The sequence below is a fragment of the Heloderma suspectum genome, chromosome 2 (genome assembly GCF_057233095.1).
Source record: "Heloderma suspectum isolate Gila_16-S chromosome 2, 16-S_ref, whole genome shotgun sequence".
NCBI classification, from domain to species: Eukaryota; Metazoa; Chordata; class Lepidosauria; order Squamata; family Helodermatidae; genus Heloderma; species Heloderma suspectum.
The window spans coordinates 270,573,374-270,600,670 of NC_139459.1; the positions used below are offsets into that span (position 1 = coordinate 270,573,374).

Here is a 27,297-nt window from a genome sequence, read left to right on the forward strand (position 1 = left end):
GCCGGAATCTGGCTTCCTGTCACTTGAGCCCATTATTCCATGTCCTGCACTCTGGGATGATCGAGAAGAGATCCTGGCCTTCCTCTCTGTGACAACCTTTCAAGTACTTGAAGAGCGTTGTCATATCTCCCCTCAATCTTCTCTTCTCAAGGCTAAACATGCCCAGTTCTTTCAGTCTCTCTTCATAGGGCTTTGTTTCCAGTCCCCTGATCATCTTTGTTGCCCTCCTCTGAACCCTCTCCAGTTTGTCTGCATCCTTCTTAAAGTGTGGTGCCCAGAACTGGACACAGTACTCCAGATGAGACCTAACCAGTGCTGAGTAGAGGGGAACTAGTACTTCTCGGGATTTGGAAGCTATACTTCTATTAATGCAGCCCAAAATAGCATTTGCCTTTTTGGCAGCCACATCACATTGTTGGCTCATATTTAGCTTGTGATCGACAACAGTTCCAAGATCCTTCCCGCTTGTAGTGTTGTTGAGCCACGTATCCCCCATCTTGTAACTGTGCATTTGGTTTCTTTTTCCTAGGTGCAGAACTTGGCATTTATCCCTATTAAATGTCATTCTGTTGTTTTCTGCCCAGTGCTCCAGTCTATCCAGATCACTTTGAATTTTGTTTCTGTCTTCCAAAGTATTAGCTATCCCACCCAATTTGGTGTCATCTGCAAATGTGATCAGCATTCCCTGCACCTCCTCCTCCAAGTCATTAATAAAAATGTTGAAGAGCACTGGGCCCAGGACTGAGCCCTGCGGTACCCCATTCGTTACCTCTCCCCAGTTTGAGAAGGTACCATCAATAAACACTCTTTGAGTCCGATTCTGTAGCCAACTGTGGATCCACCGGATCGTTGTTTCATCTAGCCCACTTTAAGCTAGTTTGCTCATCAGGATATTATGGGGCACTTTGTCAAAAGCTTTGCTGAAGTCGAGGTATATGATGTCTACAGCATTCCCACGGTCCACAAGGGAGGTGACTTCATCAAAAAATGAGATCAGATTCATCTGGCAGGACTTGTTTTTGACAAATCCACGTTGGCTTCGAGTAATCACTGCATTGTTTTCAATGTGCTTCCAGATGGATTGCTTTATCATCTGCTCCAGAATTTTCCCAGGGATTGATGTCAGACTGACTGGTCTGTAGTTCCCAGGTTCCTCCTTTTTACCCTTTTTCAAGATAGGGACAACATTAGCCCTCCTCCAGTCATCTGGCACTTCCCCCGTCCTCCATGATTTCTCAAAGAGAATAGACAGCGGTTCTGAGAGTTCTTCTGCCAGTTCCTTTATTACTCTAGGATGCAGTTCATCTGGCCCTGTAGATTTGAACTCATTCAAAGGAATTAGGTGTTCCTTGACCGTATGCCTAGCAATCTCAAGCTGCAATCCTGCCCCTTCAGCCTGCACTTCGCCTTTGCCGGGGGGGTCATGGACCCTCTTTTGGGAAAAGACTGAGCCAAAGTAGGAATTGAGCACCTCTGCCTTTTCTTTGTCATCTGTAATCATTTTGCCATCCTTATTTAATAGCTGAACAACCATTTCTTTCCTCTGCCTTTTACTATGCACGTAGCTGAAGAAAGCCTTTTTGTTGTTTTTAGCATCCCTCGCTAACCTCAGCTCATTCTCAGCTTTAGCCTTCCTGACGCCATCCCTGCAATTCTGTGCTACCTGCCTGTACTCTTCCTTTGTTACTTGGCCTTCTTTCCACTTCCTATATCTGTCCTTTTTTTGTTTTCAGATCATCCCTAAGCTTTTTGTGAAGCCACATTGGCTTCTTCTGTTGTCTTCCACCTTTTGTTCTTGTTGGAATTGTTTGTGATTGTGCCTTGAGAATTTCCTTTTTTAAAAGCTCCCACCCATCTTGGACTCCTTTTCTCGCTAGCATTGCTTGCCATGGGACCTTACTGATCATTGTTCTGAGTTTATGAAAATCAGCTTTCGTAAAATCCAGGGTATGCGTTTGACTACACTCGGCTTTTGCTTCCCTTAGAACCAAGAACTCAAGTGCAACATGGTCGCTTTCCCCCAGAGTTCCTGTAACTGCTACTTTATCCACTAAGTCATCTCTGTTGGTTAGGATCAAGTCAAGGATAGCTGATCCTCTAGTTCCTTCCTCTACTTTCTGTAGGAGGAAGTTATCCGCAACACAAGTCAGGAATTTCCTATGTCAACAGCCTGCCTTGGGTGGTCTTGGTGTTCCTGATATTATTAAATATTGTGATGCATTACAGTTACACCAACTCATTTCGTTATTATAAAAAGATTCTGATATAGCCTGGGTGGAAATAGAACATCCTGGAGATAACCAAGTGTTTTTTTTTGGTCCAATACCAATAGAAATATAGCCACATTAAATAACCCTTTTTTGAAATTTACCCTACAAATTTGGAATAAATGGCATAAATATCTAATGCCCCAAATCTCTCCTCTCACACCTTTTTTAATCCATCCCTTGTTTTCTTATCCTGATAAATGAGCACAATTTGCTGGTTAGAAGACAGCAGTTTACACAGGATGTTGGATTCCTTCCCAAAGGGCAAATGTTTAACAGGACAAGTTAAAGAGAGACTTCTGAATACCCCTAATTTGTGGTTTCAAATCCACCAGATACTTCATTTTCTAAATGTACCATCAGTCAAGCAGCAGGCTATATGGACACTCAGACAATTTGAAAAGTATTTAGTTACTTATAGTCCAGGCTCTAAAGGAATAGTTTCGCAACTTAATAAATACCTTCTCAATATTGCTAATTATAACATGAGAGGTTTAAAGATAGCCTGGGAGCAAGATCTTGGATATGAAATAAATGACAAAACTGGCAAAAAAAATCGGTCTCCCCACCCATTGAAATCAATTTCAGACCATACTAGAGAGAGCTCAGTAAAGGTGATTTATAGTGTGCTCTTCATCTGGAAATCATTTCAACTTGCGTTTGGCTGATCTCTCCAGTTAGTGGTTATTTTATTGTCTGTTGTAATGTATTACCATATGATTTTGTTTGTTGCTTATTCCTTGTTTTAATTTTATTGTATTTTTTAAAGTCTCCTTGAGCATCCTGGACAAGAGGCCTAGAAATGTACTACTCATCCACGCAAACTGGCTGGATTTGAATGGAACTACAGATCTGCATCTGGGGGCACTAATTGTTATGCACACCTATTTGCTCCTGATACAGCTAGATCAATAGGGTATTCTTTGCACGTTCTCAGCTCCAGGAAAGTTTCTCTCTTCTGCCCACCATACATGATCTGTCCCTTGTTTAAAAGTTATTGTTCTGTTTGTTTCTTATTTCAAAAGATACTCCTTTATCACTGAACATTATAGGCGCCAGGATATAAAGAATTGCTCTTATTTTCCTTACTATTATGCCATCCCTACCAGTTCTGTTATGATCTATAAATAAGTATACTTGATATGGGAGCTAGAAACCTTGGATAGCTTAGAAGGAGGGATATAAAATCTAAGATTTTTTTTTTTTTTTGCCTGATAACCACCAGTGTACTTAATCTTTGTTCTGTGTCTATGAAGAAGTCCTCTGTTCTATAATGACATCTAGTGGAAAGAGTTTTCATTGCAAAGTAAAAAATGTTGAAGTAAACAAGACTAAAATCAACATTTGGAAGCATTTAAACTAACAGGACATAATATTCAACTTGTATGGCATAATGCTATTATCTCTCAACATGTACCTTGAACACACTTTAGGCTCATTACATTTCCTTCCTTCCATTTCTTTATTTATCTGTGCATTATCTCCCCGTTATGACAGCGCAAACATCCAGGTGGCTTGAATGACAAGGAAGAGAAAACTTTTCTTTTTTTTGTATGCTATGACATGTGAACCGAGAACTACCAGAAGTACAAGCAGGGTTTCGAAGAGGCAGAGGAACTAGAGATCAAATCGCCAACATTCGCTGCATCATGGAGAAAGCAAGAGAATTCCAGAAAAACGTCTATTTCTGCTTCATTGACTACGCTAAAGCCCTTGATTGTGTAGATCACAACAAACTGTGGCAAATTCTGAAAGAGATGGGAGTTCCAGACCACTTTACCTGTCTCCTGAGAAACCTGTATGAGGGTCAAGAAGCAACAGTAAGAACCAGACACGGAACAACCGATTGGTTCCAAATTGGGAAAGGAGTACGACAAGGCTGCATATTGTCACCCTGCTTATTTAACTTATATGCAGAGTACATCATGAGAAACGCTGGGTTGGATGAATCACAGGTTGGAATTAAGATTGCCGGGAGAATTATCAACAACCTCAGATATGCAGACGATACCATCCTAATGGCAGAAAGCGAAGAAGATCTAAAGAGCCTCCTGTTGAGGGTGAAAGAGGAGAGTGCAAAAGCTGGTTTGAAACTCAACATTAAAAAAACTAAGATCATGGCATCTGGCCCCATCACTTCCTGGCATATAGAAGGGGAAGAAATGGAAGCAGTGACAGATTGTATTTTCTTGGGCTCCAAGATCACCGCAGACAGTGACTGCAGCCATGAAATTAAAAGATACTTGCTCCTTGGGAGGAAAGCTATGGCAAACCTAGACAGCCTAGTAAGAAGCAGAGACATCACCTTGCCAACAAAGATTCGTATAATAAAAGCTATGGTTTTCCCAGTAGCAACGTATGGCTGTGAGAGCTGGACTATAAGGAAGGCTGAGTGCCGAAGAATTGATACTTTCGAACTGTGGTGCTGGAGAAGACTCTTACGAGTCCCCTGGACTGCAAGGAGGTCAAATCAGTCAATCCTAAAGGAAATCAACCCTGAGTGCTCATTGGAAGGACAGATACTGAAGCTGAAGCTCAAATATTTTGGCCACCTAATGCGAAGAGAAAACTCTCTGGAAAAGACCCTGATGCTGGGAAAGATTGAAGGCAAAAGGAGAAGGTGACGGTAGAGGATGAGATGGCTAGATAGCATCACCGATGCAATGAATATAAACTTGAGCACACTCCTGGAGAGAGCAGAGGACAGGAAGGCCTGGCGTGCTATGGTCCATGGGGTCACGAAGAGTCGGACACGACTTAACGACTGAACAACAACAATGACAAAAGAAAACTGTGAGCAAAGCATGGAGCATGAAACTCTTTACAGCTGAAAGCTAATGCCCTTGAGGGAATTCATGGCAATATAAATGTGTATGTGCATATATATACATACACATACAAACAAACACATACACACACACAAATCCAAACAAAATAATGCTATGCTCAGAAAACACAATAGTTTATTAGTTTGACAGGAAAAAAATAATTTGACCAGCAGAGAATAAAACGATATACATTCAATGAACTCCGGGCAAAGTGGAGCAATTCCAGTACATTTCTGCCAGGTAAGAGAAGTGGCTCACTTAGTGTCATGAAATAATGAGCAACGTCATGCAGCTGAGAGAGCACAAGCCTATTTTCATCCACATTTACAGCCTCTGAAAACAGGGAAAGCAAGGAAATCCATGTGGGGTTAAAAAAGCAGGGTGAGTTTCTTCACTTGTTTGACTATGTAGCTCAAGTAATAAGAATTGCAGGTGGGTGGGAGGGCTCAGTAAAGCGTCAAAACCCCTCCTCCCACAACTTGGCCTGGCTCTGGAGTCACTGAGGGCAGCATCCAATAGTAGTCCTATGTAAACTAGGCCCATACGCTTAGATGGGTCTACTCTGTGTAAGAGTACCATTGCATACTGCCCTGAATCTCCACCTTGGGGAAAAAAGGCACTTTCCATTTAAGAAAAGCTGTGTGTATGTCAGTGGCTTTAAACGCTTCCTTCATATTTCCATTCCCTATAGTACGTGAAGAAAAGAGAAACAGCAGCAGTAAATCCCTTCCATTACAGGTATATATTCACAGAGGCATTCATCCACCACCACCACCACGTGCTCGGGTAGCCTACCTTCTCCTTACCCATAATTCCAAGGCTGCATAAGGCTTCAATGCTAATTGTCATGGTAACAAGAGTTCCTTTTTTCCCCTCCATTGAGATACAAGGTTGGATTGAAGTGGTCAAACAGCCCTGGAAAGGAGTCTTTTAAACAAGAGACTGCTCTGACTGGGGCAGGACAGACAGCAGATCAGTGTCCTGAACAACTTGCCACATCACACAAGGAAATGTAGGGTGCCAAGCTGTTACACATCGACACCAGCTCGTGTGCAGAGGTTTCTGGACAGTCATATTTAAAGTAGCTGCCATGCAAAAGTCTGGGTATTTGATTCCAATCAGTAAATGGGGTTGGGGGGGTGTTTTTATACATTGAAGAGTAACAAATGCAGATTTCCATACTCCAACTTTGCCTCATCCCTTTTAACCATCATTTTACATCTTTGGTTACAGAAGCTGATTATTTCCCCTTAATGAGGCATATTGTACAGAAGAATGGCTTGACTCAAGTGCTTTAGAATAAGACATTTGGAAGTAAGCGGAAAAACAAACAGCTGATGTCAGCATGACAGAATAGGCAGAGAGGGTGTTGAATCTCAATTATATTCTATATGTAAATATTACAGACAGTCTCTTATAACCACTCATGCTGACTTACAACTTGGGACCAATACTAAGACTGGTAGAATCCAAGCCAAAATTTTGCACAACTTTTAATATAAATATCCATCCTGAGGCTTCCAAATAAATATAGAAAGAAATGCAAGATGCAAAACCACCTGAACAAAATATTCCAGCCTAGTCCACCCACCTCAGCTAGGTTACTAGGCAGTATAGAAGTTCTCTCTTCCACTGCAATACATACACCAAAACAATTGCAAGGTCATTTTAGGCAGGAAAAAGAAGGTTCTCGAAAACCTTCAGTTCCTGATCTCCCTGTTCCTTACATTTTCAAAAACTTGTTCAAACTATATTATGATGGGGAGATTACATGATTACGTTTTCAAGCTTATATACTAAGTAAACCTCCCATACCCGGAACAGATGTCATGTTAAGAATTTGCCAGGCTCTGAGATGCTTGGGTCCTATGTTGTTTGAAAGTGGAATTTACAGAAGCCCCAAATTGCCACCCATATTCAAGAAGTATCCTACCACCCCCAAAGTTCTCCAGTGTAACCACTTAACCTATATTAATTGCTCTAAAGCAAAAATGAATGGACTGGTACTGCCATTAGTGAAAGTACCTCAGTTTATACTTATAAGCCCGGGAGGGAGAACCTACGGCTTGTGGGAGGTCCCATTCCAGCCCACCAGCTTCCCTGCCTTATCTCCGAACACTGGTACCAATGGAAGCCTTTAACAGGCTGATCGTAGTGCGGGAGGGGCAATGTATGAGTGAGTGAGTGTGTGTGTGAACACACGGCAGTAGTGGGATGGCCCTGCCCCCTTCGGGATGTAGCCCCGCCCACCGTGGGTGTGTGGCTCCTGACATGCTTGCCCAGAACCAATTCAACCTGCAAGCTGAAAAAGGTTCCCCACAATACATTATTTCCTTGGCATTCAGATGCAAGATTGTACCAAGGGTGAACTACTAATGTAGCTCTGTAGTGCTTAGAAAGGTGGAGAAGTGCCTCCCTAGAGAAACACAAAATTTTATAGGTATCTACTCATACCTGAATGAAGGCAACCACATAGCATCCTTCATATTACACCTGACGTGTAATGTGGGTAGGGAAGGACTAGCTTCAAAACAAGACAAAATTGAGTCCTCATGTCTGGATTATCCTTGGCTGAATAAAATCAGGTTGACCAACATAAAAAGTAAAAGAAAAAGTGCTCTTTCATCTAAATTTCTGAATTTCAATGTTCTGTGTATTTCTAAACCAACTCGATTTATACATTTAGATTCAATTGCCACATGCACTCTTCCAGGTGGATGCCTCCAGCAAAACAAGTGTGTATTGAACACATTAGGAGAAAAAACAGTATCGGTTTGACTCAAGATGGCAGCCATTTCTAGACATGTTCTCAGAGTGTTGATTTTCTGGATAGTTTTCACCCATTTGCAGGCAAATCCTCTCCCTTTTCCCCCCCTTCTCTCTTCAAATTAGTCATATCCTATTAGGGGGCGGTGGACTGAGGAATATAGTACGGAGGATTCTGCTTGCTCCAGAGAACAAGTTGTGAGTTACTGATTCTAATATGATAATTGTTGTTAATCTGTCAAAACTATATAATTTAAATAGAAGCTTCATCTGCCTGCAACAAACTTTGACTTCTTTTTCGAAATAAGCAGACCAGACCAATGGCAAATCAAGCCAATACCATACACTGTTATTAGGCAAGGTCAGGTAAGCATTTAAGAACCACCAAATCCGGAAGAAGTTTATAACAGAGCAAAAGTTGTAATAAAGTCCATCATCATTTGTTGCTCACTTCCAGGTGCTACAGTCTTAGTGTTGGGGGTCAAAAGCATTCTATCTAAAAACTGTTAATATCACCATCTTCCATGCAGGGCAAGTTTTTACAACAGTAGGTGCATTAAGCTGCTCTGGCAAAACCAGAGTCCTGAGGCACCTTGAAGACTAACAAATGAATAACATTTTATCCTTGTAAAGTCAGTTCTTGTACTGGACCCATGTATGTGCATGTCCATCTCCACTTTACAATAATTCATATCGCAAAGCATTTGTTAGCCTTTCAGGGTGTTTTTGTATTCCATGTAATTTGTCTAACAGTACTGGGCAGCTTGACAGACCTGGACACTTAGCCATCCGGGTGTTCTGAAACCTCGGACGTCCGTGATTAATACATTTTAGACAATCGTTAATCTTTTAGCTGTTCCCTCCATCCTATGGCAATGTATTCCACAATTTTGTTTTCTCTTCCAAATTTCTTTTCATCCATCCTTTGTAGGCTAAATGATTTGTCCAGGAACAGCCTGGGCCTAACTACATTGCCTGGGAGGATGTCTAACTTCAAAGTAATGTCTGTTAGTCCTTTATCATATAGAAGTAGTTTTAATCTACACCCCTGCTCTCCAGCATTTTTCTTCTCTTCACACCATGTCCGAGAGCCAAACTACATGACTTATGTGATCTAATCTCCCACTGCACTTTTCTTTCATTGAAAAAAAATCTAACTGGAGGCGGGGGGCACTTTGGATCAGGGCCTGGGGTGCATTGTCCCTATCCTTTTCCTGCTCTGCAGCAAATAGCAGCTTCAAGTGAATGATTTAAAATTGGAGAAATAGAATACACATCTTGCAGAGGTTTGAGTAATCCTACACAAGTATCAATAAGAGGTAAGAGAGTAACGCCTAGGAAGCTCTAGCATTTGAGGCTGAGTTTTCTTTTTGCTTTGTGGGTGGGGGTAAGTTGCTTAGCGGTTTCTTCACTTAGCACAAGACAGACATGTCTGTCCAGTTTCTTGGACAGATTTCACATCTAGACTCACTGCATTCTTTAGACTTAACAAGGTTGATTTGAAGACTCCCCCCCCCCCCAAATCTCCTATGGGCAGTGCATCATTACTAATGATTCTTGTTACCATTGCAAACCAGATTCACTTTACTGGTTCATGGCCTATTGCTGAGGTCAGTTCTAAAATAAAAGAAAATAGTCAGGACACAGAGAACAAATGAAGAAACACCATATCAGGTGGAGTCTTTAGCCCAACATCACAGAAAAAAACTATGTGTGATATAGCATAAACTCATTTTGTTTGTTCCTTCAATGGTATTTATAACCTTCTTCTTGGGATGAGATCTAGGAATTAGCTGTTGTAGTCACGACTTTCCAGAATGATGTTCAGAATATGCTTTAATTGGGTGAGGCGAGCCTTCAGGGATGTGTCAGAAAAGATCGTCAACTTACGGGCCAGGTCAAGGGGTAAGATGGATATAAGCCACCAACACCAAACTGGTCCATCTGGAGATGCCTAATGGGAGAATATGTATGGAAAAATATGTAAACAGATTGCGGCAGGGATTCCATGTCTGCACACAGGAAGTAGTTTGGGGCCAGTCCCATTGGGACAACTGCAGATGGCAAATTTGACCACATCAAGATTTGGCTCGAGGGATGTTGAGTAGTGTGAAGGAATACTTCCTTCATCAGCAGAGTACTTAATACTTGTCATCACATAGATTTTTTAATATTGAGCATGTGACTGAATGGCTCAGTTCACATGTAGCAATAAATCAGAATTCTTTAGAATTTGGGCTTATCGTGAACAAGCAAGCATGTTGGTGCATGCTGTTTGATGGTTCCCACTTGGCTCCTCCTGCCAGCAGGAGCAAAGAAACAAACTAGGAAAACTCCAAACTGCTTTGGCCAGGCCCACCTCACTTGACTTATGCTGCACCCGAGGCAAAAGAAACTCTGACAAAACTCTGGCAAAACAATGAACTACATACACAACAAGGAAAACCAAAATTCTTTTTTTAGCAACGTAAAAACTCAGGCAGCTGAGTTCCCAGGCAATAATTCAGAGACAGTCTCATGGGAAGCCATAAGAAATGTAGCATTTAGTTTCTGAAAAAGAGGGCTTTGAATAGATCAGTTCATCTATTTAGCAGTACACCCATATTTTAAACAAGCTCCAGAAAAAGGTTTGGCCAAGAAACATCTAAGTAAGTAAAGACGAGAAACCAAACAGAAGCTTGCATTGCCCCTTGGGACCAACACGCAAGAGCTCTAGTTTTCTATACAATTGTTCTTGGTTGATCAAATATACCCAAGGATTAAATGTGGTGGTCTAGGGTTCAAATCTTTGGCCAAAAGGTACTTTTGTGGCCTTAGGTGGCAAGTAACAAATGGACTTATTTTTCCCAGTTTTCATAGTTGAGAAAGCTTTGTGAAAGGGCACAGCATCTATTTCCCCATCATGGTGAGCTGTGTTGAAAATTGTTTCATAAAAGGCACCAGGGAAACAATTTGGTGCTTTGTATGCTTAAATATTTCGATATCTAAATAGATGCTGAACTCTTGGTAATGTTGGGTCAAGACACTTTGTCCTAATTCTTTAGTTTTATTGCACTATTATCTACACCAGGGTTGGGCAACTTGAGGCCCTCCAAATGTTTTGGCCTACAACTCCCATCAGCCCTAACCAGCATAACCAATGGTCAGGGATGATGGGAGTTGTCCTCCAAATGTTTGGGCTTACCACAGCCACCCCTGGCCTACATAATTTGGCCAAGATCAACAGGCACCTCTAGATATAGGATTCTAGGCTAGTCAGACCACTGAACCTACTGACAGCACAATACTATGCGTGCCTAACTGGGAACAAGTCCTATTATATTACTGCCAGATAAGTAACCCTTGGCAGAGGTGTTCTTAACTTCTTGTGTCTCACTGAGCTCACAATAAGATGGAACAGATTAATCACAGGATGCAAAAGATTGTACTGTATTGGGCTCTTTAAAAATCAAAGCTATTTCTAAACTGAACAAATTGCTTGACTGCAGGCCATTTGTTCCACTGCTTGAAGAGGAGGATCAACTATGTGAAAAGCATAACATTAACACTGTAATGGGATATTAGTATCATAGTTAGGCTCAGCCAATAAGTCAAAGCACCAGTAAAGCAGAGCTTGAGATGCGGTGCAACAACTGCACTTGTGGCAAGATTTGTAATGCTTTTAAAACCAGCCCAATAGGTTATAGATCATAGAATCGTAGGGTTGGAAGGGACCTACAAGACCATCGAGTCCAACCCCCTGCTCAGTGCAGGAAGTCTGATTCCCACGCGGTCTCCCATCCAAGTACTAACCAGGGCTGACCCTGCTTAGCTTCCAATATCAGATGAGATCAGGCGCATCTAGCCCTCTAAGTGTTGCACTACTGCAGTGCAAATCAGTGCTACTGCATCAGCATCTGCCATCATCAAGAGGTGTTGTGTACACAGCAGTGCCTTACACAATTATGCTGTATCTGATAAATGGTCAGCATGGCTCATATATGTAATTCTGTGAGCATCCGGCATACTGTAAGGGGCTTTTAGAATGGGACTGTGGGCAATGGGATGCTATGAAAACTATGGCAGTGCAACTAGGGGTGTGCGAACCCACCCCGCACGGGTTCTCCGGGTGCCCACCCAACCCCTGCCCCTGCTTGCCAGTCCCCAGACTGTGCTTGAGCCCCTCCCGCACTTAGCAAGCAGCCCGCACTCACCCCAGCGGCCTTGTCAAGTTCTGCGGTCGCCATTTTTTGAAAAATAAAATGGCAGTCGCAAAAATGCACATATTTGCATATGAGCGAAATGTGCATTTTTGCGAATGCGCATTTTCACATATGTGCAAAAATGCACATTTCACAAATGCACATATTTGCATGTGTGTGAATATGTGCATTCGCGAAAACGCTCATTTTCGCGCATACACAAATATGCGCATTTTTGCTATCGCCATTTTATTTTTCAAGAAATGGCAACTGTGGAGCTCGACAAGCCTGCTGGGGTGAGTGCAGGCCATTCACTGAGCACAGGCAGGGGCTCAGGAGTGTGGGAAGGGGGTAGGTTCTGCCGGATTTCCAGATGGAATCAGGTGCCCGTGCCATTCCTAAGTGCTACACACTCTGCACATCATTGCAGCCATGCACACCTATCCCAGGGCTGGGATTCTTCTAATATTTCAGCACATGCAGAAATAGAATGGGAATACCTGTATCACTGGGCACCAATGAAAATCTCACCTTCTGGCTTTTCATTCCATTTATCCTGGTCCATTGTGCTTTAGAATGTGGGTGTGGAAACTCTTTCAGCCTAAGCACTGAATTCAATTTCAGAGAAGCTCCTGAGGGGGCATTCCAGTGGTGGCCAGGGGTGAAAGCCAAAATACTGGCATATTTTAGCTTAAAGCTTTTATTGCTAGTAACTGAGCCTTAGACAGACATCTCAGCCTTTTAGAATGGGAGGAAATGCACAAAATCCAGGAAACCACCAAGTGATTGGTGGTCAAGGGAAAGGGGTGGAGCCAGGGGAAGTGAGCATTGCCATCTGGGACACATGGAGGGCTGGATCGGAGGGACTCTGCATTCGGCCCACAGACCTGCAGTTTAACACACCTGCTTTAGAACATGGGCAGATCCCACTTAGAGGAAAGAGACCAATCAATACCTGGATGTCTTCCTCTTTCTCAGGAAGAGGCCCATGGTGCATCAAGAGCTGTCTGAAGGTAGTGTCCCCATGGTCATAAAATTTCTGTGTAAGCTGGTATGTGTAGTCATGCAAATTCTGAAGCTCAGCCAGTTCCTCTCCTTCCACCTACACCAAGAGGACAGTAGAAGGAAGATATTAGGAACAAAGGGAGTGAATGATGGAGCAAGGAAAAGGGTAAAGGTTAGACCAGGAGTTGAGAGCAGAAGAGCACAGAGACAGAGAGAGATAAAAGCCAAGAATAAACACAAGTGACTTGCTATAAACTCAGTGATGTTGCTACACAGATGCAAGATACACGGACCAGATGAAGTGTGGCCTTTTATCAGACCCAACTTTTCTTTGATGACTTTGAGATGCCTATAGACACTCTTGATTAGCTTGAGCAACAGCGAACTTGCATGACTGGATCTACATTATCTTAAGATTCATTTTAAGGCAGGTTATGTAATAATTACATCAGCTGCCTGAAGAAGAGCCTGACATGGTTGCTCATTCACCAACAGAAACAAAATAGATAACAGCTATCACCTTACATATGTTTGTGGTTGCAAGCATCCAGCAGCAGATCAGTCAACTAAAGCTTTCGCTAATTTATTGGCAGGGGACAATTTTAATAAGTGAAGTTAATGCCATACTTTTGGGGGGAGGCCCCTTTTGGTTTTGCTACATTACTCTAAGACGGTAGAGAGAGAAAAAGACATACTTGGAGATGGCCTTTCCTTCTAACAACCAGGAATAGCTTTTCTTTATTTAATTCTAAGCCCTCTCACTTCCATCAATATCTCAAAGGGGAACTTTGGTTAATCTGCAAAATGTATTTAAATTTAAGTAATAGTTAAAAGACAGGGTAATAAATCAGCTGAAATTCCTTAGTTGTGTGACCCTCTTGTTTTGCATCTTCCTTGCACAGAACTTTCAACCAATATGATGCATCTATCACTGCAACCATTTGAGGTGCAATCCTATGTATGTTTAGACAGAAAACAAGTCTTACAATTCCCAGCATTCCCCAGCCAGCCATGGGGAATGCTGGGTGTTGCAGGACATTTTTCTGTCTAAACATGCATAGGTTTGCTCTCTTGGTGACTCAGTAACATGAATAATCATCACATGCACCTCACAAAAGGGTATAGGAAGCTGCCTTATACAGAGTCAGATTATTGGTCTGTCTAACTCAGTATTGTCTACACTGTCTACTGACTGGTATCAGCTTTCCAGGGTTTCAGGCAGGGATCTTTCCCAGCCCTACCTGGAGATGCCAAGGTTTGAATCCGGGACCTTCTCCATGCAAAGCAAGTGCTCTCCCACTGAGCGACAGCCTTTACAGCTCCCCAAAGGTGACCTGTAAGTTATAGAGCCAATGCAATATAAGCTTCTTCTGGTAGAGCAAGTTTCATTCCCTTCGGTGCACTGTTTCATGTTAAGGATGCCATAACCACAATCTTTATGGGACAACTCAGATGGAACCACTCACCTTCTCATCATCCAAGTACTCAATATCAGCAGTGTTGTAGCCATCCCTGTGCCCACGTCTCAAAACCCGGAATCTCCGCTTGCCTATTGTGTCCACTAAAGATCGTCCATCAGGCAGGAATGCTATTTTCTGAATCTCCAGCATGCAGCCATAGTCGGCAAAACTGAAGAGAAGGAAAATGCTACTGAGAGGGGACACACTGAGGAGCTACGTTTACAAGGTGTGATGACTCAAATCCTGAGCTATTATCTATCCCAAACAGCTTGTGGCCTCTATAGGGCTTCAGTTCTTCTTTGCAAGGCTGGAAACCATCATTGCCATCTCCTTTGGAGATGGGGAGCTGAGACAGAGAGGAGAGGTGGTTTTGTGGCTTGCCTTGAAGCAGCAGGACTAGCACCCTGACTCAGCCAAGATGCAGCCACTCAACACTAGTAAACCTGCCTCTCCTAAATAAATGCAGTCATTATCAAATGCCTTCTATTTCTTGTTCCCAGGGCATCTCTACACCAGCCTAAACTCCTGCATTTAAATTGGGGCTTTCTGCTTCTGTTTTAAATGCAGGATCACAACTCCCTTTTTCACGTGCTTCCTTTCCCCGCTCCCCTTTCCCCCTCCTTCTCCCTGTATCTGAGTCTTCCATCTCTTCCATTGATCTCGCTCCTCTTCTTGCCATTTTTCCTCTTTTCATGGAGGGAACTTAAGCAGAATACAACAGGGTAATTTGATAGGTCATTATCTGTGATCTATTTAAAAATGGAACAAAGGGCATTTAGTGCAGGAGATGCCTTGCAGATTCATGGCATCATGTAAAGAGCCCACAAACTTCCGTGAAGCAATCTCAATCGCAGGACAAAGGCTCCGTCTGAAGAAAGCCCCAGTGGTCCTATGGCACTGAAACATGAAACCATCACATCACCTGGCAGAGCCCAAATTGAACATCTGCAAACCTTCCTCCTCGGTATCTTCTTAAGACTCTTGACTATGCAGACATCCTGACTATAACATCCAGTGAGACAGACTTTCCCCACTCCTATTCCCACCCCCATCAATCTGCTTTTTGTAACATCTTGCTTGATGAAAAGATGTGGAGATCTCAAAAGGTTGCACATTTTTGGTGAGCTTTGTTTTGTCCTAATAAAGATATTCGACAAATATGGATTTTGGAATTTTTCTTATGGCCAGCTAGACTGCCTTTGTCTTTTGCATACTTTGTTGATTACTACCTTTAACCCACAAGTAAAGCTTCTTGTGTCTTTTGTGTTACTCTTACTAAACATCCACAGATAACCAACACATCCACAATGTGTCTCTGGGACTACTAGCTGGTCCAGAATAATTACTGCTTTAAGCCCTATTCACACTTTCCCTCCATGTGCAGGACTAATGCATGGAGAGAGGCGGCATCTCCTGGCCCACCCCAGGTATCTGCATGTGGAGTGTGGACCTCTGCAAAGCGACAGCTATGCACGAGCAGCAGATCTCAGCACTCAATGTGCAGATGTCAGGGAGGGGAGCAGGACTAGCATGGTATGCAAGACGAGGAAGCATGGGCCTGCTCTTACCTCCACCGTTAGCCCCACACATGGAAACACCATGGGAAAGGCAAATCAATCTTCATTGTCCAACTTGCTGATTGATTTATTTTAGTTATTTGTTTTTAAAATTTATAAAGCAGCTGTCATCCACAGGATCTCAGGGCGGTGTACACAACATCAAAAACAAACAAATCCAATATAAAAAAAAATCACACATAAGAAGAGTCCTGTTGGATTAGACCAAGGGTCCATCTAGTCCAGCATTCTGTGGACAATTCTACATTTAAAAAAATGAATTAAAACAACAGTAACTCTCCAACCAGAAAACCAAACAATCAGTTTGGTTTAAAAGTAAGTTATGGCGCAATTCTTTGCAGGTTTAGACAGAAAAAGAATCCTACAACTCCAGCGTGGCTGGCTGGGGAATGCTGGGAGTTGTAGGACTTTTTCTGTCTAAATGTGCATAGGATTGCACCTTTTTTAAAAAAAAGAAAATTAATTCTAAAATATTAAAATGCCTTATATTCCTGGTCCTCCATAAACAGAGGTGTACCTAAGCAGGCTGATTTGCAAGCCATTGCTACATGCTTTCTGTGAAGCTCAGTGGATTGTTTTCCCTTCCCAAGCAGCTTATTCTTTAAGATACGAGTTTGTCAGGAAAGAAAGGAACACAAAGGGCTGAGTCTGTGAGTACAATCAGAGGGTGAAATCCTGTCTGCCAAGCCTAAGTAATCCATGTGGCAGAGCAGGGAGTGAGACTGGAGCTCACATGTATGCTTCGGGGAAGTCATTCTAAGCACTGACGTATCCTGAAGATGATACCATGAGGAAGAAGCCTGACACAAGCATGAGTGTGAGGAAGGTCACAACCGCTGCCTTCCACGCCACTTACCTCTTCCCATTCTCGTACATACACATGCCAAACGTCTTTGTGCCAGCCTCCTGACATCTTCGCATCATGAGGCGGTAGCGAGGTTCAAACACATGAAGGGGACACACAATGCCTGGAAATGACATTGTGCACACAAAGATGGGGATATTCTTGGTCAGGCTGCAGAAGGAAGATGGAACCAGCATGATCACATGTTCTCAGTGTGGATAAACAGGAACACATTACGGTAGGAGAAACCACCAACCATCTTTATGTGCATACTATATGACAGCGGTGGGGAACCTCTTTCAGCCCAGGGGCCAAATTCAATTTCAGAGAAGGACTCGGGGGCCGCATTCCAGTGGTGGGTGGAGCTGAAGACAGAAGGAATGGGGCCAAAGGAAAAGGGGGCAGGGCAAAAATACAAAAACTATTTGTATTTACTGTAGCTTAAAGCTCTTTCTGCCGATAACTAAGCCTCAGGAGAGACATTTCAATAAGAACATAAGAAGAGCCCTGCTGGATCAGACCAAGGATCCATCTAATCCAGCATTCCGTTCATACAGTGGCCAATCAGCTGCCCACAGTAAACCCCCAGCAGAACAGGAGTGCAACAGCACCCTCCCACCCATGTTTCCTGCCAACAGGTGTACATAAGCATACTGCCTCTGATACCAGAGGTATCATAGGTATAGCAAAGGTATTGTAGCCATTGATACCCAATTTCTCCTCCAGAAATTTATCTAACCCTCTTTTAAAGCCATCCAAATTGGTGGCCATTACTATGTCTTCGGGTAGCAAATTCAGTTCTTTTTGAATGGGGATGGGGGGAAAGCCAGGAAACCAACACAAGATCAGTGACTGGAAGAAGGAAGGTGGGACCGGGAGAAGGGGCGTGGCCATCTAGGGAAACCCAGAGGGCTGGATTGGGATCCCAGGAGGGCTAGATTTGGCCCCCGGACCTGAGGTTTCCCACCCCTGCTCTATGTAGTTATGCTGCTGAAGGATGGAGGAGAAGGCTATCAAAGGCTACTATTCCTGATGGCTGTATGTTACCTCCAGTACCAGAGGCAGTGAGCCTATGTACACCAGTTGCTGGGGAACATAGGCAGGAGGGTGCTGTTGCACTCATATCCTGCTTGTGGGTTTCCTGTGGGCAGCTGGTCGGCCACTGTGTGAACAGAATGCTGGACTAGATGGGCCCTTGGTCTGACCCAGCAGGGCTCCTCGTGGCTTTTCTGTCACACAAGATGAATCCAGGTGAATTCAAGATGGATTCAAGATGGATCCAGCTTTCTGTCACACAAGATGAATCCAGGTGGCTGTGAAGTGCTGCACTTGCTAAAATGACAAGAGTTGAATGTAGAACATGAATTTCCAGCCACTCCTATGCCTTGTTCACACCAGGCAGGGCCCAGGGGACTGTCCCCTACCCTGCCTGCACCCCTGCCACCACTGGGCCTCTATCTGGCACTCATCATCACTTCCCCGCCCAGTGGCACTGTAGCCTGAGAATCACATGTCCCTCACCCCCTCCCCCTGGATGGGCTCACCCAACAGTGCGCGCACATGCACACAGACACGCAAACACCACACACACACTCCTCCATACCCTCTCAGGGAGTCAAACATTAGGGGTTCTCATGTATCATAATATCCAACAGAATACATTTCTTTCAGCTTTTTGAATTTACTATTCTTCTAACAGGCGAGGGGCATGGAAGCAGGAGTGCTGGGGCACAGCTGCCCTTATTTAAAAAAAAAAAACAATAAGGATAAATATAAGGTTATTTATTTATATCTAGAGTGGCCAGGTAGCTGGCCAGATGGGCGGCTAATAAATCTAATTAATGATGATGATGTTATTAATATATTGAACCTCCTGCAATTCCTGTTAACTGTAATTCAATTCCATATGTAATGTCTGTGTGTTTTGCTAGTTGAAAACGTTGTAATATTTTCTATATACTCATTGATAATATTATAAACATGTAATTTAAAACTCAATAAAATCAATATTAAAAAAATAAGGATAACCCACTTTAGTGAAACCATGAGTTGGTTTATCAGTCCACATTTCTGAACTTGGTATGCTGTATATTTCTTAGGCTGAACTATTTCCTCAGCCAGTGTGGTGTAGTGGTTAGAGTTGGACTGGGGCTCCAGAGATCTGGGTTCCAGCCCCTACTTGGCTATGAAGTGAGTTTGGGTGACTTCAGGCCAATCAGGGACTCCCAGCATAACATACCTCACATGGGTTTTGTGAGGATAAAATGGAGAGGACTATGTAAGCTGCCTGGGTTCCTTGCAAGAGGAAAAAAGGCAGGATATAAATGTGATGATGATGATACTATTTTCTTTGGAAGAGCTTCACCAACTACCTGTGACAGCCTTCCCCAACCTGGTGCCCTCCAAAAATGTTTGGACTTCAAATTCCCATCAGCCCTCGCCAACATATGCAGCAGGAAAGCTGGGAATTGCAGTCCAAAACATCTGGAGGCCACCAGGTTGGGAAGACTGCACTACAACGTGGTTCCCTAGGGTTGCTATCTTATACACACTTATCTGGGAGCAAGTCCCATCAGAGTCAATGGGCTTAGTTCCAAGTAGACATATATAGGATTGCAGAAGATATTACTTCAAAATATAGTGAGATAACATCTCCCCCATCCCATATTGTGCACGCATGCACACAAACACAAACAAATAGGTCTCTGTTTACTTTGAAAGTTCTGTCATCTCAGACTGGTAGACCAATTTTCTTTCTGCCACTTGTGATGGAAAGACAGCTGTCATGAGCTCCTCCAGCAGCACAGTGGTGTTGTATTTTCCAGCCCTCAGGTACTGGAAGTAACCAAAGACATTACATATTAAGAACATAAGAAGAGCTGTGCTGGATCAGGCCAAGGTCCATCTAGTCTAGCATTCTGTTCACACAGTGGCCAACCAGCTGCCTGTGGGAAGCCCACAAGCAGGACATGAGTGCAACGACACTCTCCCACCCATATTCCCTAGCAACTGGTATACACAGACATACAGCCTCTGATACTGGAGGTAGCACACAGCCATCAGGACTAGTAGCCATTGATAGCCTTATCCACCACAAATTTGTCCAAACCCCTTTTAAAGCCATCCAAATTGTTGGCCATCACTACATCTTATGATAGTGAATTCCATTGCTTAACTATGCACTGTGTGAAGAAGCCCTTCCTTTTATCTGTCTGAATTTCCCACCAATCAGCATCATGGGATTAAGGATGTCAGAGAATTCCGCCACGGATCTCGGTGAGGCTGAATGCCAGTGCATTCGGCCCCCCGAAATCTGTGGCGGAACAGCCTGCCACCCCCCACCCCCCGCGGATCCCCCACCCCAGGATGAGACTTACCTGGGGTGGATCTTCCGGGTGGCGGCAGCTCCGGTCTTCCGACCGGCTGCTGCCGCCGCCATTTCCAGGCTTGTGAAAAAAAAAAAAAAAGACGTGATAGGCTACGTAAATCTTTACATAGCCTATCATGGTTGGGGGTGCGTTTTAAACAAAACAAAACCACGTACGCAAATGGCGGCGGCTACGGCTGCCGCCATTTGCGTTCCTTCTTTTTACCATCTTAATCTACATAAATATTTACATAGACTATGATGGCGAAAATAAAGGGGAACGCAAATAGCGTAGCGGGCGCTATTTGAGTCCGCTTTTGATTCACCGTTTTAGCCTACGTAAACATTTACGTAGGCTAAAACGATGAATGAAAAAGGGATGCAAATAGCACCCGCTACGCTATTTGCGTTCCCCTTTATTTTCGCCGTCATAGTCTACGTAAATATTTACGTAGATTAAGATGGCCAGAAAGAAGGAACGCAAATGGTGGCGGCCATAGCCGCCGCCATTTGCGTACGCGGGGTTTTTTTGTTTTGTTTTACCCAGAGCCCTCCGCGGCCAGAAATCCAGCTGCGGATGGCTCTGGCCTGGCCTGGCCTGGCCTGGCCTGGCCTGGCCAGGCCGGGCCTGGCCGGCTGCTCTGCGGAGCTGCAGCGGAGCACAGCCGGCCGTTCGAGGATTCCGGGGGGAGGAACGGAGCACCTCCCCCCCGGCCAGGATTCCGGGGGAAGGGACAGAACGCCTCCCCCCACCACCACCATCAACATAATCCGCGAAAGGTAAGTCACTTTCGTACATCCCTACATGGGATGATCCCAGGTTCTAGTATTACGAGAGAGGGAGAAAAATGTCTCCCTATCCACTTTCTCCAAACCATGCTTAGTTCTGTACACCTCTATCATGTCTCCCCTTCCTCACCTGTTTTCTAAGCTCAACAGACATTTCAGACATTATAACCTTTCCTCGTAGGGGAGATGCTCCAGTCCCTTGAATATTTTAGTTCTCCTTTTCTGCACTTTTTCCAACTCTAAACCAGAACAGAACACAGAATTCCAAGTGCGGTTACACCATAGATTCATATAAGGGCATTATGATCTTGGCAATTTTATTTTCAATTCCTTTTCTAATTATGCTTAATGTGGAATTTGCCTTTTTCACAGCAACCGCCCACTTGGTTGACATTTTAATTGAGCAGTCCGCTACAATACCAGGATCTCTTTCCTGGTCAGTCACCACTAGCTCAGATTGCATCAGGCTATACTTGAAGTTGGGATTATTTTCCACAATGTGCATCATTTTACACTTGCTTACATTGAACTGCATTTGCAATTTTGATGCCCATTCTCCCAGTTTGGAGAGATCCTTTTGGAGCTCTTCACAATCCCTTTTTTTATTTTAACCATCCTAAATAATTTGGTGTCATCGGCCAACTTGGCCACCTCACTGCTCACTCCTAATTCCAAATCATTTATGAACAAGTTGAAAAGCATTGGTCCCAATACAGATTCCTGTGGGAACCCACTGTTTACATACCTCAATTGGGAGAAGTTACCATTTATTCCTACTCTCTGCTTTCTTTAACCACCTACTGATCCATAGGAGGACCTCTCTTCTTATTCCATGACTGCTAAGTTTGCTCAGAGCCTTTGCTGAGCAACTCTGTCAAAAGCCTTTTGGAAGTCCAAGTAAACAACATCTACCAGATCACGCCTGTCCACATATTTATTGACACTCTCAAAAGACTCTCAAAGGTTAGTGAGGCATGACTTATCTTTACAGAAGCCATGCTGACTCTTTTCCAGCAGGGCTTGTCCTTCTATATGCCTACTAATTTTATCTTTAATAATACTTCCAACTTATTTACCCAGAACAGACACTAAGCTAACCAGCTTGTACTTTACCAGATCCCCCCTGGATCGCTTTTTAAAAATTGGTGTTACTTTGTATCAGTCCTTTGGTACAGAGGCCCATCTTAGGGGCATCTTACATATTTTTGTTAAAAGATCAGCAATTTCACATTTGAGTTCTTCAAGAACTCTAGGATGGATATCATCTGGGTCTGGTGATTTATTCACTTTTACTTTGTCAATAAGATTGAGAACTTCATCTTTTGTCACCACTATTTGGCTCAAGCCCTCAAACGCCCTTCCTGGAAACATCAGTTCAGGCATATGTCCTACATCTGTTGCAATGAAGACAGATGAAAAGAATTCATTCAGCTTCTCTACAGTCTCCTTATCCTCCTTCAGTACTCCTTTAACTCCATTGTCACCCAACGGTCCAACTGCCTCCCTAGATGGTTTCCTGCTTCTTATATATTTAAAGAATTCTTTATTGTTGGCTTTGATATTGTTAGCAATATGCTCTTCAAAATGCTTTTTTGCATCTCTTATTGTCTGCTTGCATTTCCTTTATGCAAGCTTGTGCTGCTTTTTGTTCTCCTCATTTGGGCAAGACTTCTATTTTCTGAAGGAAGCCTTCTTTTCTTTAATAGCATCGTTGACAGTGCTTGTTAAGCATGCTGGCGACCTCTTGGACTTGGTGCTACCTTCCCAAACCTGTGGTATACATTTTACCTGGGCTTCTATTATTGTGGTTTTGAGTAATCTCCAAGCATTTTGAAGGGATTTAATCCTCTTGACTCCCCTTTTCAATTTCCTTTTTACCAGTTCCCTCATTTTAGAGAGATTTCCTCTTTGAAGTCCAATGTGACTGTGTTGGACTTCCTTGGCAATTGCCCACTTAAATATATATAAATATATATTAAACTACGATGATCAACTGTTTCCATTTGATTCAACAACACTCACATCTCGTACTAGGTCCTGGGCAACACCACTTAGTATTAAATCCAGGGTAGCCTCCCCTCTGGGCAGTTCCATGGCCATCTGTTCTAGGGCAGTCATTTAGAGCATCAAGAAATTTAAACTCTTTGTTTTATTTATTTATTGTTTGTTTATTTATTTATTTATTTATTCATTTCATTTCTATACCGCCCAATAGCCGAAGCTCTCTGTCCAGTCATTGTTGTGACTGGATCATGCATTTATCCACTCACTGTGGAGGTAACTGAAATCAATATAAGACTTTCTTGTTTGGATGCCTCCCTGGTTCCATTCTTAATCTCAGGATCATCCTGAGCATTCTCACCTGGTGGGTGATAGCACATCCCTAGTACTAAATTAGGGACTGCAGTGGCTTAGTGGTTAAGACGCTGAACTGCAGACTGGAAGGTCGGCAGGACAGCAGTTCAAGACCCGAGTGCCACGTGACGGAGTGAGCTCCCGTCTTCAGTCCCAGCTCCTGTCAACCTAGCAGTTTGAAAGCAAGAAATTGCAAGTAGATAAATGGGTATTGCTTCGGCGAGAAAGGTAACAGCGTTCCGTGCACCTCGGTGTTCAGTCATGCCGGTCACATGACCACGGAAGCGTCTTCAGACAGCGCTGGCTCTTCGGCTTAGAAATGGAGATGAGCACCACCCCCTAGGGTCAGACATGACTGGCTGGGGACACCTTTACCTTTTAGTACTAAATTACTTTTGGAGCCAGGTATTGACACCCACAGCACTTCAGTAGAGGAGTCTTCCCCTTTTAGGTTTTCTAGTCTGCCTGACAGTATGCCCTCTTTAACATACTGAGCAACACACCCTTCCCTGTCCTTCCTATAGAGTTTATATCCAGCAATACCATATCCCACTGGTTCTCTCCATTCCATGAGGTTTCTGTTATGCCCACTATATCTAGGTTCTTCTTTAAGGGCTTCTTCACACTGAGCTTTTATCCTGTGATGGAGATTGCTCCCTCACGGAAGTTTGTGGGCCCTTTAGATAATGCTGTGACCCTCCAGGTCATCTCCTGCACTAAATGCCCTTTGTTCCATTTTTAATAGATCGCAGATAATGAGCTATCAAATTACCCCGTTGTGTTCCATTTCAGTTTCCTCCGTGAAAAGAGGAAAAGCAGCAAGAAGAGGAGCAAGGTCAATGAAAGATAATGGAAGACTCAGATACGGGAGAAGGAAGGGGAAGGGGGTGGGGGAAAAGGAAGCACGTGAAAAAGGAAGTCATTGTGATCCTGCATTTAAAACGGAAGCAGAAAGCCCGATTTTAAATGCAGGATTTTAAGCTGGTGTAGAGATGCCCTAAGACTGGGCATTCCATTTTTTTTTTTTAAGGAAGGGAAGTAACTGGCACACCTTAAGTATGCATCTCTTAGAGGGACTGCTCCTTGTTTTCCTTCTTTTAAAACTGTATAAAAGGTTTTACAGAACGTAATCACCTAGCTTTGACAAGGAAGAGCACACAGCAAAATACACTCCAGTATTAGAGACTCTGTTCCGGGCTAGCATGTTTTTAAGACTAGGATCAGGTTAACCCTCTCCAGTGTTTCCAAAACATAATTTGAAGCAGAAAAGTATTCGCCTTTTAATGCTAAGTACTGTCAGTCTTTAGTTAAGGTCAACTCCTCCTTGATCAGCATCTTATGTTGCACTATCTATAATTCCCAAGAAATTGGAAAGGAAAGCCCACTAACATCACAGCCTCCTTGGCTCCTGCTAACAGGATGTCAATAAACCTGTATCTGCTATTTAGCTGTAGCTCTCTAGAAAGCACAAAGCAAAGGTGGAATGAGGCCGGTTATTCAAACCTAGGTGTAAAAGCATTTATGCTGCACTGAGGGAAGAAAACCATCCCTTCCCATACAACAAGATCTTTTAATGGGTAATTGTAGGCAAAAGATTCCAGGGAGTACTCCACAGAGCCAGTCCACAAATGCAATCCTGCTGCTTATTTTTCCCCATGAACCCTGCTGTATACGGAATCACGTGGATGACCGTCTAGAATTCAAATCATGCTAACAAAGGGAGGAATCATCTTGTCTTGCCTGTGTGAATCAACCCTCAGTATCTTCTCATTCTTTTAAAATGTGTCTCAGAGAAGAAATGCTACCCATTCACAGGAGGACAATTTGTTCATGTCCATGGTGTACCTTCCTTCATGATGGGGTGTGTAACTGATTTTCCCTTTCAACAATGTCATCTGTTTGACAATAACATTTTGGCTCAGAGGACCCTCTGAACTGGAGACTTCAAAGCATGATTAAACATTTTCCAGTTTAATGAGAGTGTTTCCATTTACTTCCCCCACCCTGTCGTCAACATTTAGGGTAAATCCAACGTAAGCTCTACTTAGAGCAGAGCCATGAATAAATTAAGTCCCATTCATTTCAATGGGTCTACTCTAAGTAGGGCTTATGTTGGATTTTATCCTAAGGGAGCAATCCTACCAGGATAGGCGGCCACTTCCAAGGGATCATCCCCTCCATGCTTCAGCCACCCTGCATTTGTGGCTAGACAGCTGATTTCAGCTGTCTAACCATGGGAAGTCGGAGGGTGGGAAGTGGCAGCTGGACAACATGCTGGATGTGTCATACCGGATTTCTGATTTCCCCACCCCAGCACACCCTCAGGAACACCCTGTTTTCACCTCTCCATGCTCCTCTTCCAAGCGCATATATATGCATATATTATATGCATTATGTTCCACGCTGCCTCCAAGGCAGCACGGGAGGGCGTGGAGGTAGGTTCTCAGGCAACCCACCTCAAAGCGCAGGCTCAGAGGACGGTTTCCAGGAACTGACCTATCCTATGGCTGTCTAGCCACTGACTAGCGGCCATATGATTGCGCCCATAATGTTTTCTGCCTTGTTGTCTATGCAAAGTCATACCTGGTTATATTTACGAAATCCACTCTGATTTAGCACTTGGAGCCAAGAACGTTTGTCAGGTGGTCTGAACACTTAGGGCTGCAACGTTTTGGTCACTGGTAATGGTTTATTGATTCTTTTTCCATTTTTCAGTTTAATACGAATAGTAAACATTTCCCTCATCTCACCCTCCCTGTCCCCCTTTAGGTTTCCCCCTCCCCTATTCATATCAACCCATATTTGAAGAGCAAAGGTTGTGTGCCTATGAATAAAATCACTGAGCATCATAAATAAGTAATGCAGACGTCTTGGCAGGTGCAGTTATTGCTCCATAAAGCCGAACCTGTCAGACGGTTCCCTTTTACCCAGGAGTCAGAAGCACAGACGGCCTGTCCTAACCAAGGACACTTTAGTGATGCTGCAGTTACTAATAATTACCCCACTCAACAGGGCAACTAGAAGACAAAGAGTGCCCCAGCCAACATGCAAGGACAGAAGCTTGGATCCAACTTCCTCCTGCCAAATGGATACTGCTGGTGAAACGAGACTTCCTCATCCTCTCCACACCACTGCAGCCCCCTGCATGCCCACAACTCTGCTCCGTAGGGTTGGGGGACTCCCCAGAGCAGATTTGGAGGCATGCAGGGTCTGCAGTGGGGAGGAAAGGGAAAGGAAGTCCCGTTCCACCAGCGGAATCCATTCTGCTGGCGGAAGGAGGAAGTTGGATCCAAGCCAACAATCTCCTTTTCCCCATCAAACACAAAGAAAAGTTCCAAGCAATTAGAGACAACTAATAAAGATCCAGGCCTTCCTTCTTGACCGTCACATTACCTCTCTGAGGCTCTGCTTGCAAAGGGGGCAGTTGGGCCTGTGGTCAAGGCAGCGTTCCACACACTCTTTGCAGAAAGTATGGCCACACGGTGTAGTCACAGGCTCAAAGAACATCCTGCAGAACAAGCAGAGGAAGAAAGAGACCATCCCTCATTAGGCACATGCCAACCTAAAGAAAAATATCAAGATCACAACTAATATGGGAACACATTTCAGCTTTTGGGGGCTTGGTATGGTTTGCATTGTGATATACCATGAAGGGCTGGAGAGGGGGAGAGAGAGAGAGAGAGAGAGAGAGAGAGAATGTGTGTGAACTAGAGTGTAAGTGCTCCTATCTCAAAGACTGTTATTAGCTTTGCCCTGAACTGAGAGTCTAAGTTTTACGTATCTGGGCATCTGACATTTTAAATACCCAGCAAGGCATGTTTGCCATGAATGGGCAAGGGGCAAGCAAGTTTGGTACAC

At 43.6% G+C, this 27,297-nt stretch overlaps 1 protein-coding gene across 2 annotated transcripts in view; it reads right to left on the reverse strand.

Annotated features, from left to right (window-relative positions):
* Positions 1–5,211: 5,211 nt before the first annotated feature.
* Positions 5,212–27,297, reverse strand: part of LOC146354554 (LON peptidase N-terminal domain and RING finger protein 1-like) — a 51,643-nt gene continuing 29,557 nt past the window's right edge. The window contains exons 7-12 of one of the 2 annotated variants that reach the window (XM_084839219.1): positions 26,833–26,947; positions 19,642–19,763; positions 16,941–17,099; positions 14,514–14,676; positions 12,998–13,144; positions 5,212–9,815 (exon numbers count right to left, since the gene is read on the reverse strand). In XM_084839219.1, coding sequence (XP_084695345.1) covers positions 9,651–9,815; positions 12,998–13,144; positions 14,514–14,676; positions 16,941–17,099; positions 19,642–19,763; positions 26,833–26,947 — 871 coding nt within the window. In that variant the 3' untranslated portion in view covers positions 5,212–9,650. The remainder of the gene's footprint in view (positions 9,816–12,997; positions 13,145–14,513; positions 14,677–16,940; positions 17,100–19,641; positions 19,764–26,832; positions 26,948–27,297) is intronic. The other variant, XM_084839218.1, reaches the window with a different exon arrangement.